General features: G+C 45.3%; 1 protein-coding gene across 1 annotated transcript in view; it reads right to left on the bottom strand.

Moving 5' to 3' along the window:
• Positions 1 to 17,007, bottom strand: part of LOC106744836 (POU domain protein 2-like) — a 137,870-nt gene that overhangs the window by 52,454 nt on the left and 68,409 nt on the right. Inside the window, exon 3 of the mRNA XM_014619882.1 lies at positions 13,446 to 13,668. Within this exon, the coding sequence (XP_014475368.1) occupies positions 13,446 to 13,668 (223 nt within the window). The remainder of the gene's footprint in view (positions 1 to 13,445; positions 13,669 to 17,007) is intronic.

Here is a 17,007-nt window from a genome sequence, read left to right as displayed (position 1 = left end):
CCATAAAATTTTTATGAATCTGTATTCTATATAGGGAAATTTATGTTAAAGGATACAATGGGCGGTTTCTGTGAAATTGCTATAATTTATAAAACTAACAGGTTCTCGAACCATTATTTTTCATTTCAAGTTTTCACACCAAATTTGTATGCCGTGATATTCAAAAATATTTCACAAAGCGGATTTCTTTGAAGAAAAAATAGAATTATGTTCTAAATAATACTGACAAAAGTGGTTCAAACGGATTGTTCTGAGCTTCTTGGAATAATAAAGAACGTGATGCATCTACAATAAATAATTATCATATGCACTAACAATAAATAATATAAAAAAAAATCACTATGTACACGAAAATATACAGGAATTAATTCGACACCTAAAGTATATGAGGTCTTCTCAAATATCTCGTACGAATATCATCGGAATCGGTGAAAATCGTAACACCCCAAGAGTTTCACATCGGGAGAAGAGCCAATGGGTCGAACGCATAAACCGCATTCCATATGTTTCGATCTTCACGTTTACTGTAGCGACTTCGGGTCTGCGACCCAGGAAGTGGGTAATAATTTTGGGCGTAGGGCTCAGCAAAATTAGCAGCCAAAGAACGAAGAGATGATTTTCCAAAATAACACGTCCCTACCATGGAGAAGCAATTTCCCGGGGACCAGCTGCCATCACCCTATCTGATTTATCATCTCGCCTTCCCGAAGTGGAGGCTCTCTCTTCTACCTCGACTGGCCGCGCAGGAACACCCCGGCCTCCGCGCGTTTTCTTTTCTCGAAGAAACTGGTCGAGGGACTTCTCGCCGGTAATTATCGTGCGCCAAGTCATCGTGGGGCCTCCTCTGACACTCGAATGCCGCGCGCGAAACAAAAAGCAGGAAAAATACGATTTTCGTGAGCAGATTGAGTATCAGTTAATTGAATCTCTTTTGGCGAGAGAAATTCGCTTGCGTTGTGAAGCTCGGGCTAGTGAAAGTTCAAAGGAGCACTTGCTTTTATTTCCCTTTGGTATTCTTTCCTCCCTTTTTGCGCTCGCAGACGAACGCACATACTCAATAGAAATCACGGTGACTTTAAGGAGATGCCAAAGTCAATGACGAATTTGATAAACGTCGATAACGTAGAGACACAAAATGTTATGTTACATAAACATAATGGAAATATACAAATTTCCTACAAATCTTTCTTCTTCCGTTCTTTTTACATCTCTAAATTTCATTGAAAAGATATAAAGATTTTTTCAAATTTTCCTGATTGGAGCATTGACATATTCGATACACGGAACAAATTTGTACTTATGTCAAAATTAGCCCTTGTTCAAATTTAACTACGTTAAGCTTTTAACATAGCCGTGTGTTAATTTAATATATTGAGTTTATATTATCTCAACATTTTGTGTTATGTCGATATTTCACATGTGTAAGTATTAAAATAACACATTTTATACTTCAATGTCGATGAATGTATTAGTTTTATGCTAATTTTGGATATAATATTTATATTGCTCTTCAACATATTCACTTATGTAAACACAAATTAATACAAAAATCTGAGCAAACCGTTTGTGACGTGTGAAATGTATGAAATTTAAGACAAAAATTTTTACTGTGTACGTACAATCTGCCGGGTTTCTCAATGTCAGGTAAATATTTGCGCTAACTGACAGCTAGAGATGTAACTTTGAAATATTTCGTCATTTTCGGCACATACTGAGTAATGCTCCAATTCATTTTCATTTTCCCCTTCTCTTCGTCGATCATTAAAAAAATGTTTCTGGGGGGGTCGAATGAAAAATTACGATCTATATTCGGAACTACTCGGAAAATTAATAACAAATTTCATCGATTGCGCCAAATTGTTCGCGACTACGGGCGATAAACTTCGCATCTGGACTGCGAAACGCGGAATTGGTTGGCTGTTAGTTCGCCGGAATGCGATGGGGAAGCCAGATGGGGGTGGGGTGGGGTTTGTTCAATCGGTTATTGATTGGAAATGTAAGTCGGAGAGCGTGCAGAGGCCATGGGGCGGCTCGACTGAAGGAGAGAGACGACGGCAGGGGGAAGGGATAGGACATCAGCGCTGGTACGGACCGACAGATGGCCGCTGGTCAGCACGACCGCGTGGAGAAACTCGCCAATTGGGAAAACTACTTTCCGTTTGAGCCACGCCGTGGCTCGCCACCTTGTATCCCGGCCGTCCGCTGATTGCAGTCTTAACTTAACACCTGTCTAAGGTGCCGACTACATTCTCCAACCCTTTGCACTGTTCTTTTCCGTTCCTTTTTTTTTAAACGTACTTTCCACTGCTGCGGAATGATCTCGGCGTGTATAATTTAAATAAATGTCGCAATGAAAGTCGCTGGTTACATTACGGCGAGCAGAAGTGTAAAGGGCAGGCGGAAGAAGCATGATTTTCTCTTACAAAAACATCAATCTTAAACAAACCACGTGATTATCGGTTCTGCAACGCGCAGTCGATTATCTCCCTTCGCGCTAACTAGGAGGCATTACGTGCATTCCAGAATGAGGCATCATCGCCGAATCATGCAACGCACTCTCGCGCGTCTTCATTACTGGGGTGACGAAGGTAGCGATTCGCGGGCCGGTTCAAAGGTCGCGCGCAGCTAGGTGCTTAGCGTCGTTGTAGGCGCGATATCGGCGTCGGCGATCGTTTACCTAAGTACATGTGCGCAACCGCGTATGTCCTATTGACGTAAATGCGCTACGGCGACCTTCCCGGACCCCACCTTGGCTCACCTCTCCGGTCCGGTCACCACCACCGCTACGGCACGACGACAAGCAACGCCCGGCTCCCTCGCATCCCTCGGGCAATCTTTTCAATTTAAAGTCAAGTATTATGGCTTAAATTGCATTATGGTTTCCTTCCCCAGGAGGTAGGGCCCGAGAGGAGCAACGAAGGGCGGCTCCTTGTAAGCAAGACTCAATCACGCCGCTTAACCTCTGACCCGAAACCCACGAGCCGCACACATGCGTGTGCTCACGCACACGTGCTCGATGCACTCACGTGCCGCGGAGGAACGTCGCGCTCCCTTCGAAATTAGCCACGAAAACCTGTCGGAACGCAAGCGGGACGTGCGAACGAGAAGCGAAGTCTCGATGCGACCTTAACGACTTCACGGGACGCGCGTTCTCGAGCACCTACACTCGCCGCTGTCAGTGTAACGACATCATTACTCTCGGCTCGTCGCGGACTCGCGACGGCGATCGTGCCGCGATACGGGCGCACGTTTACGCGATATGAATGTTTGCGAAGGTAGGTCGGATATCTCCAATTTCTTCGAGAGGCGCTTGATCCTGGAATACTAACGCACGTGGGGGTGACGATTTTCCCGGACGTCGATATCTACTACTAATTCCTCGGAGACGATCCGAAGGCAATCTATAGCTCTGCAACGTGCTCGAGATCCGGACGCCGGATTGAGACCTACCTGCGTACAGTCGTGCATGTCGTAGCGCGCGAGGGCCGACTACACGCATACTTTTCACACGAATGAATGAAACGACCCAACCCTGACCTTGAACTCGCTCTCGCTCCGGGAAAAAAAAGGCGCGATTCCTCCCGTACCGCCTCCCGACTGTAATAACGCGTTCCGCGCTGTCCATAAGGCATGTAACAGATACCTCGGCGAGGTGGTGCGCGCCTCTTACTTTTCCCTTTTCCCGTATTACGTTATCGGTTACTCCCCGGACCAGCTCTCTTTCTCTCTCTCTTTCGCGCGCGCGTTAGTGCGTGCATTTATCACGCGCGCGCAACCGCGGCGCGATAAGTATCGATAATTTTCATAGATCACACTGATGCACCGGCGCTACGCGAGAGAGTAATTCCGCGCTGTTGATCTTGAGGACTGGTAACGTCGTCGTTGCCGCGAATAATGCTCTTCTATATCCGGAGCGATTTTTAACGGCCTTCGAGTTCATTTTACACTCTGACTTTTGCAGATCGTACCGCGACGCCTCGAGTGACGTCAGGGGACGTCATAGTGAACGTTCTGGTATTTCATGATTTCGTTTTATAAAACCACATAAAAACGTAACGGGGAAATAAAAGTCGAATGAAATTAACCAAAACAGAACAGTAGGGTTAACATGACGTCAATATAACATCCATCATACCTTTGCTACTTGGGATATTCACCTCCAAAAACAATTGAAAGTTAAAAATTGAGAAAGAATCCTTTCAACGCATACGATAGTACCGATAACGAGTCGATTGCGAGAAATGTTATTTCGATAAATCGTCGCGACCAATAGGAGAAAATGAATATTCGCCCCGTGATAAAAGATAATGCATGCGCAGTAATAATAATAATGAGCGCTTGACAAAAATAATTGGAATGCAGTTAAGAAAGATCTCCAGCGCGGCTTCAAAGGTAACCATGATCTACGTCGCTTTCATAATTCACTCGTAACGAACTGTTCCAAAGTAATGAGCACGCTCTTAGAAATTACATGCTGGGCTTCTCGCCTGCCGCGCGAAAGTTAATAGGAACACGCTTGAAAATCGCGATGATAATGCAGGATGAAAATACACCATCGCACAAATCACTTAGGGGGATGTATTAAAATTCCTGTAAATAAAATATTTCTCCGTCGAGACTCCGAAGTATTATATATCTCCGAAGAAAAAAGCGCGAAAAAATCAGCCGCGCTGAACCGCGGCTCTTCGTTCCTCGCGATAATGAATTAAACAAACGCGTGATCGCGCGCGAACCCCCAGCGATTCTTACGATCGTAACGGCCCGATAGCGCAGCGCAAACGGAGCGATCTCCCGTGAAATATGTCAAGAATCCGGCACAAAAGTATCCCCAATGTGATCCCCGTGTAATAAAAGCAATCGCGACGCGCGAAACTTCCATTATACTCGTCTCGTATAACGAACCATTCCGAAATAACACATCCCCGGGAGTAAATTGCGGGCCGCGCTTTCCTCGCCGCGGCGATTTTTCGAAAAATAAAAAAAAAAGAGGAAAAAAAATCGGCGCAATGAATCCCGATAATGCCCAGCACGTATCTACGTACAACAGTGAGGGGGTGGGGGAGGGGAGTCGCGACTACGGAAAATAGTTGCACCGGCTCGTTTTCTTAGCGTAGCGCGCGCGCGCGCGCGCACTCCTTTAAGTAATATATTTCTCAGGGATAATTGCAGGCAGCGATTTCGTGCAGCTCGTTCAGATCCGGCAGATACGCGGCAGACTGTACCGCGGAACGTGTATTGCACGTGCAGGTAATACAAGCGGCAGAGAACGAGCGAGAGAGAGAGAGAGAGAGAAGGAGAAAGGGAGAGAAGGAGAGGCGGGGACGGAGCGCCGCACGTATGTCGGTAGGTTACACGCGTAGGTAGGCACTTACCTATCCACGTAGGCAGACACACTTATGTTTAAGGGAGGCTGCGATAAGAGGAGAGACGAGTGGGAGCGAGAGCGAGCACTGATAGAGCGTAACTGACTTCTTGGCCGGTGCATATTACCGGGCTGTTAGAGGGCGGAGTCGGCTGATGAGTTAGCAACGTATTGACTTTATAATAATCACGTTAGCCGGTCCACCGTGATCCCTTGGTATTACGCGGTGCTTCGCGCGAATTCACATACCGGGTGATGCCGTGCGTTCCGGCGATGCGAAACTCGCGAGGGAGGAAGAAAAGAGACCGACGAATTCACGTTGGAACACCTCTGAATGTTCGTCCAATTCTCTTAACGTTGTTAAATCGGTCCCGCTCAATTCCGCGCTAATCTTTCTCTCCGCGAAGTAGTATCCGAGCGCGTCACTTATCCGCGGATCGCGGCGTAGATCGCCGCTCGTGATTCCGTTCAAAGAGAGAGAGAGAGAGAGATATGAACTTACGAGCGCGTATACGCGAGAGACGCCAGTTGACATTTGGCCGTGCGGCTTGGCTGACTGCACGAAGAAGCTGTTACACGCTCGAGCGTATGAGATGCGTGGCCTAGAACACGGCGTAGTTCTTACCTGGCCTCTCCCCCTTAATTAGCGGTTCGGTTTATCTTAATCGTTCCCTCGGCTCAGTCCGCGAGCCTCGTGGAAGATGAGGAAGCACGTGAGAGCGAGGCGCGCAAGTCGTTACGTATTCACGTGCAGCTGCTGCAGATAACGGCGGACTCTCAGGTAAAATAAGAGATCGGGAGGAAGATCGCGCGCAAGAGAGGAGGGAGAGGGAGCGCGATTCCTCCTCCCGCTTTCGTTCGTGCGCGTTATTAATATTTCCCTGGTGTCAATGACATTGATGGATGACGCGGCCATTACCTCCAGCTCCGTGGAAAATAGCCGTGGCTCGTTTATTACCAAACGAGAAGAATTATCGACTGTCGAAGGAGACGTTCCGAATATCCCGAGTTCGTGCCTTTAATTAGACGTTCGCCTGGCTGTGCGTTTCCACCTCTCGACGATAGTGGGTTTTGACTTTTGCATGGACACGAGCGTCTACTTATAAATCGACGTCGATCGGCATCCTCGCACGGAAAGTAAGATCGCCATTTCCTATAATGACTTCCTAATGGCTTTTTCGTAATTACAATGGACAGTAATTACAAAATGGTTGCTCGTTACGTACATAGTTAATCCTAGAACTAGATACCGCAGGATCTCGCCCCGCTACAACTTTCACGCAATCGTACCGTCATTTCTGACGTGTAAAGGCCTTTGCATGCCGCGAAATGAAAATTCCGAATGCGCTATCAGAGATGCGCCGTTATTAATCCAGCCCAGTTAAATTAATATCGCAAGGTAGCGGGAGCAAATAGCACCACACGTCGACAGCGTGCGCAAACTCGCGAATCCGGCTTTATCACTGTTGCTCTCTGGGATACACCAGATTGGATCTAATCCGCCAGCTACCACCTTCGGAAGAAATTTACCGCGTCTCGATTGTATTCGTTCCCTGCAACAAGTCGGCGATGCAGCCGACTGCCCTCGTATGTGTGCGTGTGTGTATGGTGTGCAATCGAGAAGATCCTCTTAATTTTCGTTTTCACGCATCGCCCTTCCTAGATTTAGATCGCGCGCGGATAGCAACTAACTTGCAAATCGCTCCTGTACCGTCCGGCAAGGCGAATAGCGCGATGCGGTAACGGCCGATGCAGTCCTGACCTCCAATCTCACCTCAATTTGCCTACACGCCGCCATTTGCGTCAGCGAGCACGGCGAACGGCCTATCTAAAATTATGATCTGAAAAAGTGCACGACCGTGCGCGCACGTCTGTGTGCGCACACGTACATACATACCGTCGTGCCGTTGCTCACGCGAGAGGTCGAGCGTGCGCGCGTACCCGATTAATTATAGCAAATCGCGTATTATTATAAATTTTGCGATTAATTGCTACCTTTTTAGCCACGCGAGGTACCCATTTAGCGTCGTGAATCCTCGGCGTTTGACGCGCCGCTCATTATCGTATCGCGAAGTCGTAGGTGAACGGGCGGCTGAAATTTTAATACGAGAAGAGAGAGAGAAGACCCGTACGATTCGTAAATCAAACCCGCTGATTCGTGCCCTGTTGTATTCGACCAACAGCTTTTGTTACACCGACTTGCTCCATGAGTTCTTCGAGTTCGGCAGATAAAGGGGCGTGATCAGTTGTACCGAGACACGAGATGTCTCATAAAAATTGCAAAAATATTCTAACAATTCTCGTGTTAAAAATACGTTAATTCGTGTATTGATAATTCATGTGTGAAAAATTCGCGCCTCGTCGTTTAAGCCAGCAATTCTTGTTACAGCAATTTGTTCCGTTTTTGACGATTTTCTCAGTTCGGAAAATAAACGATCAGTTATGCTGACGCCCCGGCCGTATCTCACGGGGAGTAAAAATAATTCGTGTGTAAAAAATACGTGACGTAGTTCGCGACATAAGTGTGAATAATTCCTCCGACTTCACGATCGGTCATCCGCACTTGACGTACACGATTGCACTATCACGATTTAATGAGTCCTTTAGCAGGTTGATGGGCCACGACGTATGCCGCAGTGAATTTCGTGGGGCATGAGCGCGATGACAAATGAGCACTTCCGGCGCGTGGGCACTCAGCCGCGAATGGATTTTGATCGGAGCGGTTGACTTTAATGCGAGTTAATTAACTCTTCAATTATTGCTGCCGCGCCGACGGAACGGTAAATCGCCCGTGAATGAAGCGTTTACAGTCCGATGCTAATTTGCGGTACACCTGCTTTTCGGCTAGGGCGCGAATGTTCCCGCAATTACTACTCACTGCTCAAAGGGCGCGCTCGTTCGTTGTCAATTACGGTAAAACGCACGCGTTCCTCCGTCGCGGTTGACTGGCTCCTCCGAACTGATCGCCGACACGGTGAGAAGAAATTTTACCGCGACTGACGTATGTCACGGAGCTGAACTGGCAAAAAGATGAAATATTTAAACATTTTCTTTTTTAATGAGACTGGTAAATGGGACACCTGGTTGACATATCGAGGTTGATATCTCCCGGAAAATTATTAAAGCACTCTGCGGAATAGCAAACGAAAACGTGTGAAGACCGCAAAAAGTGGAATTTTTAGATGAAATTTGCCGAAAATCTTCGAAACAACTGCGCAAATGCAAACGTATCGATTGCGCGCGCGATAAAACAAGCTACCTAGTTGGACGTACTTACAGCGTTTATGCTGCATTTTACAATCGGCCGGCAAAGAACGACGCGATACTACGACACTCGCCCTGATCGATTTAACGCCAAATGTCGCCGTGTTTTACACGCGGCAATAATGGTCGAAATCTATGTAGCCAATATTTCAAGCCACCCTTTCTCGCCTGCGCCCGCGTCCCCACACACATAGGAAAGCGTTCGTATACCGGCGACACGTAGCCCTGGTTATTGGTCCGCATATGGACACCGCTCGATATTTCATATTCTACAGCGAAATGAAAGTATAAGCGCAATCACAGCCGGCGTGTCGCGAAAAACGCGATTGATGCTCAAACGGCGGACGCGGGTGCACTTCAGTCGCTTGACACGAGGAAAATTACGGGAGTGAAGCGCGGCTTTTCAGTTTCCTCCATCTTTTTTTTAAAGAGATGCTAGCTGAAAAACTGTTCGAGTAGAAATAACGGCGAATGAAAACAAAAGTGTCCGGGGCATACGTTTCGAGCGGTGTACGAAGACGCGAAATAATTCTGTAGGGACGAATCGAATAAATGGAATTTAAATACTTCGGAGGAAAGAGGGAGATTCGAAGCGAAAGAGTGATGGTCCCGAGGGAGGGATACGTACGATTCCTACCGTCCGACAAGGAAGAATTCTTCCGTGACCGACGAGCGTAATTTACGCGGGAACAAGGTGCGTCTTGTAGGGTGCGTTCATCTTCCAATGGGTCCATGCTGCTCTATATGTAAGAAATATCCAATGTTACATAGATATTAATGTTTAATGCAAACGTATCGATTGCGCGCGCGATAAAACAAGCTACAATTTAATTTAATTATAAAATCCGTGCTTCAATGTCCGTGCAACAATGCTTCAATTTAATTTAATTATAAAATCCGTGCTTTGGCTTCTAAAGATCCATAAGTTCTGTCTTCCTTTTCTTGGAATAATTTATATTGAAACATATTATTCGCAGGATAAAAGATCGGCGTGGTAAATGGCTATTATATAGTATCCTACTATGGATACGTTGAAAGTCTGGACAACAAGTCCGGCACGTAAATTACACTGTCAAACAATTTTATCCTTCCGTTATATTTAAATTATTGCACCCAAGCGACGGCTCTATCTATTTTTACGGCTTTGTATCTTCGGAGCTTTCACAATATATTCTTTTTGTGTGAATAATGATTTGACTGTTATCAATGAATACACTGTCGATCTGATAAATCAAACAAATGATTTGATATCCATCAATATCGATATCTATCCACTATTGATGATCTATCGATAGTCGCAAGTATATTTAAGAAAGGCTATCGTTTTTCTCCTTCTTTATGAAGGGGTAGCGAACGGACACGTCGTTGTAACACATGTGTCCTCGCTAGAAAAAGAGAGAGAGAGAGAGAGAGAGAGTCGACGAGCCCGTAATATTTTAGGGTGACTCCTCGGCCTTTAAAAAGTAGCCAGTGCATATGTCGGCGTAAGCGACATAATGTTATCAAGCTGTCCAGAAGGACGCGCCGCCGACGTCGTCGCTGCCACGCAAGGACGGGGTTCTCGGGGGACCACGTCCTCGCTCTCGCCCACTTCGTCCTTATTGATATACCGAATAAACACACTTGGCAGCTAGGCCAGGGCGGCTTTGCGAGGCAAATAGCTTCGGAAGAGAACCCTACGTCCGGCGAGATATCTTCCCTTCCTTAAAGTCGACATCGCGCTCAACGTCGATAACGGTGTTTAGACAAGAGTCAGATATATCCTCGAATTTGACGAAAGGAAAAACAAATTCGTCGGGTTGTCTCTGGAAATTCTTTTCCTACTAAACCACGAACGATAGTAATGGCATTTCTACTGTTGGTCTTTACGTTGCAAATAAGCGACACATACGCGCAAATGTGCGGTGAAATACGAATCATCTATACCGGGTTGTTGAAACGTAAGGACGAAGAATGTGTGCCCGGCGAAACCGCCTCTGGCTTCATTTCTGGCAGAGAAATCGCTCCTTTCTTAAGGTACCGTACGTTGTAATGAGATTGCTTCATTAGGCTTGACTTCGTACCGCGGCAAAAAGAGATTTTACCATCCCGAGTCTGAGGAAGTAATCAATAAGTTTTAACATCGCGAACCCCATCGGCATTCCTCTCTGTTCTTAACGACTTTCGTAGGCGCGGATGATCTTAAATTATTTTTTGCCGCAGCACAGTATTTTTGTACCTGCGGATCAATCTTTCCGCGATTACTTTCGAGTGTAATTCGGACATCAGAAGGCGCATTTTTCCTAATGTATAATTGCATATTTTTTATTAGTCCTCATCAACGTGAACTTTTCTTATTTCGCGTCTTCATATCCGTTTCGGCAGAGAAATAAGCTTCAGCGTAACCTTCGACTGTCGTTGCGGCACAACGGATTTTTATTAACTCACTGCCAACCGATCAGATAGATCTGCACTGAAAAATGAGAGAAAAAAATCAAGAAAAAAATATCTTTCGTTGAAGATAACTATTATTTAAAATAAGAAAAATAAATTGAATAATTGCTGTATTTATCGATAAAATGACATTTTTTTCCCGTGTGGTAAAACGCAACTCGCACGATTGGTTATACGTTAAGATTCAAGATCGCGCGATCGCAGCGTTCATTTAGTCTTGTTGAGTAATTTTAAGATGATCCGAGGGACAGACACTCGTGTTCTTTCACGCTGTAAAACCACCTTGCGAAGCCCGACACACCGATGAAGAGTCATTTACCTTCCAAAATCGCCTCTGGAATTTCATTCAGTCTCCGGTTTCACCCTCGTGGCTTTTAAGTTTCGACCCTTATCGACCGCCACGGACTTAGCGCACCTCGCCGAACGACGGTTATCCAGTAAATAAAGATGAGTAGTTTCCCCGTCATCGCGCTCTCACGCACACAATCGCGAGACCGTGTGTGTGTGCGTGCGTGCGTGCGCGCCAGCGAGAGACGGTTTTAAATTCCGCGAGTCAAAGCGATGTTTGACATGGAAATGTTGAGCGATGCATTAAACATACCGCGCCTCCCCCGTTCTCGTCTCCATCGCGATCGCCAATCCCCCTTTTTCCCCTCGGAGAGACGAGAACCGCTCTCCTCGGCGCCTCGGAGGCCCGATCGCACTGCCCGACGGACCCGAGGCCCCGACGCGATTTTTCTCGCGTTGCTCGACCGATGTTTATTTAGGTAAACGAAAGGAACCACCAGTTCCCTCGCTATCGTGGATTCTCACGAAGCAACTTTCGGCCCGAATCGATCGCACGTTCACCTCACCGTCACAATGTGAGGAGAACGATCCATCGGCAAGTATCCCTATTTACTTTAAGAACGAGAAGAGTGCGTTAACTTTCGACCACGTACCATTCTTCTTATCTCTCACAATATTCGTGCAGATATTCGATCATACTGCGACGTGCTCGTAGATTTTTACGGGCTGGCGCTACATTTTGCATTTTAATGAGCTGTTGAGAAATAATAATTCGATTGTTTCCTCGAAATCATAGTTTTCTGCAATAATACCTTCGAATAAAACATTGATCAAAGATATTAACGATCCATGTGCGAAAAGGACGACGGTCGCTCGGTGTTTCCCTGCGAATTATCACGTGAAGGTACGAGGCATTATTTGAGCAGAATTTAGATGATATATTGTGCAGTAGCTATACACATAATTTCACGGTGACGAAAATAGTCCCGGACTTCTGCGTTAACGTGACATGCAAAGCTACAAATCGCCGGTATCATTATCGTCGGCGAATTGCACGGTGCCGGGCAAGACTACCGTCGCGAATCCCCGAGTCGTGATTGGCGGAGCAGTTGTCGAGGGTCGGAAGTATGCACCTGCGAGGCGCAATTTTACTGGGTCTACCCATAAAAGGAACTCCCTCCATTGTCCGGCAAATGACATCAAGCTTATTGCATTATTTAAAGAGCCTCACTTTAAGGCCGCTTTAAGCCACTGACCCTCGATTGTCGGAGTACCGCCGCCGAGGGCACAAACTGGGTTTCTCACGGACGAATCGCGCGAGCGCGCGTGTCCCACGAATTCGACGTTCCTTCGAGACGCGAGTAGACAACGTCACTTTGTAATGATGAAGATAAAAGAAGCCAAAATGCTGCAGGACTTTCTTGTTAAACGTTTTTACCTTTCGTACGTCATTTCTCGGATCTTAAAATGGTTGTCATAAAAAAATTCGTCAACTTCCACATCACAACGGTAAAATATGCAATAGTGTTTACTAAATGTATTGCTACCAGACAATACATCTTGCCAGCGTGAAACGTGATATTCGAGTCGAAATATTGGTTCTACATTAATCTTGCAAGTACCGTCGCCTTTCTCTAAGTAACGTTGTCGATTCGCATCTCTAAGGAACATCGAATTCGCAGGACATATGCTCACAACTCGCTCGTGAGAAACCCAATAATCTTCTTTAAATTTTTAAATATTTGCAATATTCTATCTACAATTAAGTAAGCTATATAATTAATACATAATTAACATATTGTTTACATAATTAATGTATTATTAACATATTGTTTGCTAAAATTAAAAATCAAAAAGATTGAACGGACTGATAATCAAATGTTAAATAATTCTTAAATAAATATTTCTTTATGCTTCTCCCAAACAAAACGACGGTAAGTAAACGTTTTCAACATAAAAATGGTAATCTGTATAGTATTATATTTAGAAATTATCCATTAGTCCGACGAAACGTACGGGATTAACGTAGAATTAAAATTCCGACTCAGGTATATGCAGATGCAGAATTGCTCGGTGATTTGTCTCGCAGGAATGCTACTCACCGGGCGAGATGCCAAGCTTCGCATGCATGCTACTGGGGCTTCTGTGATCGGGGGTGGTAACAGGGGCTGCTATGGGTGGCGACAGGTGGGGATGTGCCAGTGGCCCACCACCTGTCGTCGTCGTGGTAGTCGTTGTGGCACAGGGATTTAAGGGTGATGTCCTCTTGAAAGACTGGTCGGTCCGCCACGCGACCTCACTGTCGCCTATCCAGACTTTACCTGCGCAAAACAGGTCGAGAATTAGGTACATGGGACGAATGTGGCTGCAACATTACTGGTCATATAATAATCTTGAGTTCAACGTTATTGTCTTTCAGTATAAATAATCCACGACACACTATACATGTATAAATCAAAACAAAATTATATTATACAATGACAAAGACGCTATAAAATCGACTTTGTGAAATAAACAGGCCTCACATCTCCTTCGTCATTTTAATTGTTCCGAAAACTTTTCTTATAAGAAAGAGACGGAGAGAGTAAAAAGTACTCCTAACATTTTTGTGGGGAATAAATTTGAGCGAACGTCGCTATAAATACCGCCTTTCATAAATGCGGAAGAAAAGGATGCGCGATTTCCCTCGAGCAGATATTACGGTAATATCAGTGAAGGAAGATCAAGTTGCAAAAGAGGCTCTCGAGATAAATTCTATGCCTCGCGCACGTGTATTAATATAACGCACACCGGTGGGACTATGCGTGTGCAGAAAATGGCTTCTCTCCCCCGAACGCGGACCCGCCGTAATTAGCGACCCTCTGAATCCCCTATCCCTGCCAGTTTTCCCAGTTTTCCCCCGTTTCCCTTAATTTCTGGGAACAATGCCCGGCTCTGGATGTTGTTCCAGGCTGCAGTGTCTAATTACACTGGGGCATACCGAGCTCTTCCTCTCCTTCTCGAATTTGTAAGGGTGATGTACAGGGTGCACCGAAATTCACAAATGCGCCGTGAAACAGTGCTATCGAAAGGCGAAACTTCACAGAACTGCGCATTACGATGAAACTTTTGTTAAGAGTATTAACGAAGATACTACACTGAGAGAAAAAAAGTGCTACATTCAAGTAATATTTATTTAATTCGAGTATTGTAAAATGGTTATTTCAATACTCCTTGGTAAATATTTGCAAGAAATATAATTGACTACAATATGACATCTCTTTCGTACAATTGAATATTTACTTGTATGAATAATATCTCATATATGTAATATTAAGAATATTGGAATTTTAATTTTAGAAAATATTTACTAGACAAAAAAAGCGAAATTTAAAATACCGAGTTTCTTCAATGGAATAGAAATATTATATATAATTCTAGTAAATAATCTCTTAAATTTTTTTAAAACAATTTGCTTACATTCAATAATTCATTTACAAATTAAGGTATTACTGCGTTAAAATAAATATTTACTACAAGTCATCAAAATATATTTCTCGAGTATCCATGTCGTGTCTTTACGAGCACCCCGTAGGTGGCTACGCGTTTCGTATTTATGAAACACGCGAATACCGTATCGCCCCCGCATGCGTGAAACATGACTCAGACTTGGTATTATTTGCCTGACGAATGATTTAGCCCGAGATACTTAGCTCGCTCTTCCCCACTAGTCCCCCGCCAACCCTCAGCTTTCGTCGTCATCTCGCACCCTCTAGTAGGATGCTAACTTCTATTCGTTCTTTTATCTGACTCCTAACTACGACCGAAGGAGCGCGTTGCTCCAGAGACAGAAATATAGTAACTAGAAGACGAAAAGAGAAAAGAGAGAGAGAGGAGTGAGGCGGAGGATGAAGGAGGATTCAGCGGGATGCAGGAGGGCGGCGAAGACAGACCAAGGGTGGTAACTGGAGGCCGTGGTTCCGCGAGAGAAAGAGAGAACGTTTTTCCTATCGAGAGGAAAAGGAGAGGCGGGAAAAGCGGTGGGGCTGAAGAAAGTGTAGCCGGCGCTAACTAAGGGCGTCGGCTAATCAATATCATCAGAGAATGGCCGCTGACCTCCATCCACCCCGCTAGATCGACCATTGTCCGGTATTCCGCGCTTCGAATGGGCTTCCACCGCGAATACGAACGATTCGATTTTCCTCTTGTCCCTTTCCCGTCGCGAATTTAACGGTGTCTAATCCCAAATTACCGCGTGTAGATTTCAACGACGCTACAATATAACGTTGTTATTTATTGCAATCGTTTTTCTTTATATTCACAAAAAATATTAAAATGTACGATAAATTATTATTGTTAATCTTAGAAATTGTGCGTTTAATACTCGATTTCGACGGGATATCGTATTTTAATTAATTTATCAGCCTTTCATGCTGAAAGCTTCCGACGGATATTGAAAATCACTTCGATGCCGCTTCCGCAAGGATAACTCGCTCGAGGCTACAATTCAAACGCGAACCACGGTATGGAGCCTTTCTTTAATCTCGTGGTGTTTGCATGGTCCCCTTGTTTCTTTCAACTGCAGGGAGACAAACGAAGCTATCCCTAAGCAACGACAAGCTTGATGTAAAGTCGCGATTGCGGAGAACTCAATTACCCGAGCCTTTGGAAAAGCCGTATTGTATGTATATCTCTTGATATTATTTGATGTAAGGAAATTATTATTAATTCAAAATGTTGTTAGATTACTTTCTTAACTGGAATTTTTCATCACCGTAAAGTCGATCTTTTCTCAAATTACAAAGTGAAAGATTTTGTGTTAAAAACGGTTCACTGACAAACATATGTATAGCATTCCCCATGTTAAAATAGCACAACAAGATTTCAGTGAACCGTTTTCAACATAAGCTTTGTTACTGTATATAAGAGAAGAGAAGAGATAAATATGTTCCGAGAGATAGCTACTTTGCAAGTTAGAGAGATATAGAAAATAAATGCAACAAATATCACCCATACGCGAACTCCACGGCGACTCGTTCATCGGCCCCGTCGGTTCATCGACGCGTCGTTCCTTTCTCTCTCTCTCTCTTATCCAACGAGGGTCACCGCCACGTCCGAGCGAAAGCCAGTCGCATAAACAGAACTATCCATTCCGCGATTCGCCTCCCCTCTTCCCTTTCTCGCCGCCGAGATGCTTTTTCCTTCGTCCTTTGCATTTTCCCTCGGCCCATTCGTCCAACCCGGCGTGAACTCCATTCACGGGTTTATCACTGTCCAGATAACAACGATTTACCTACACGCGAACTCCTGCGGGTAGGGTTCCGGGAGCAGGAGGGTGCGTCTGGCGGGGTTGCCAGCAAGGAGGGACGAGGTGAGCCCCGTGGCAAGGCTGTTGAAGGAGGCGAGACGGGCGGCCACCTTGCATTCGGGAGTATTTCACTTTAACGGCCCTCCGGGGGATTGGCTGACCCCGACCGAAGACCCTTCACCGTTTCAGCATAATGGACCTCTACATTACTTATTCGTCCTGGCCAATGTCCTGCTAGAGGCGCCCACAACTACGACGAGGTCAGCGAGGACGAAGCGGCTCGTTTCCACGTTTCGCCATTTATCGAGTGCGATTAATCGTACACCTCGCGGCAACGAAGATATAGAGCTCGGACTGAATGCTATTATTATTT

This window comes from Dinoponera quadriceps, unplaced genomic scaffold (genome assembly GCF_001313825.1).
Source record: "Dinoponera quadriceps isolate SergipeBrazil2010 unplaced genomic scaffold, ASM131382v1 scaffold1308, whole genome shotgun sequence".
NCBI classification, from domain to species: domain Eukaryota; kingdom Metazoa; phylum Arthropoda; class Insecta; order Hymenoptera; family Formicidae; genus Dinoponera; species Dinoponera quadriceps.
This window is presented reverse-complemented; position numbering and strand designations above follow the sequence as displayed.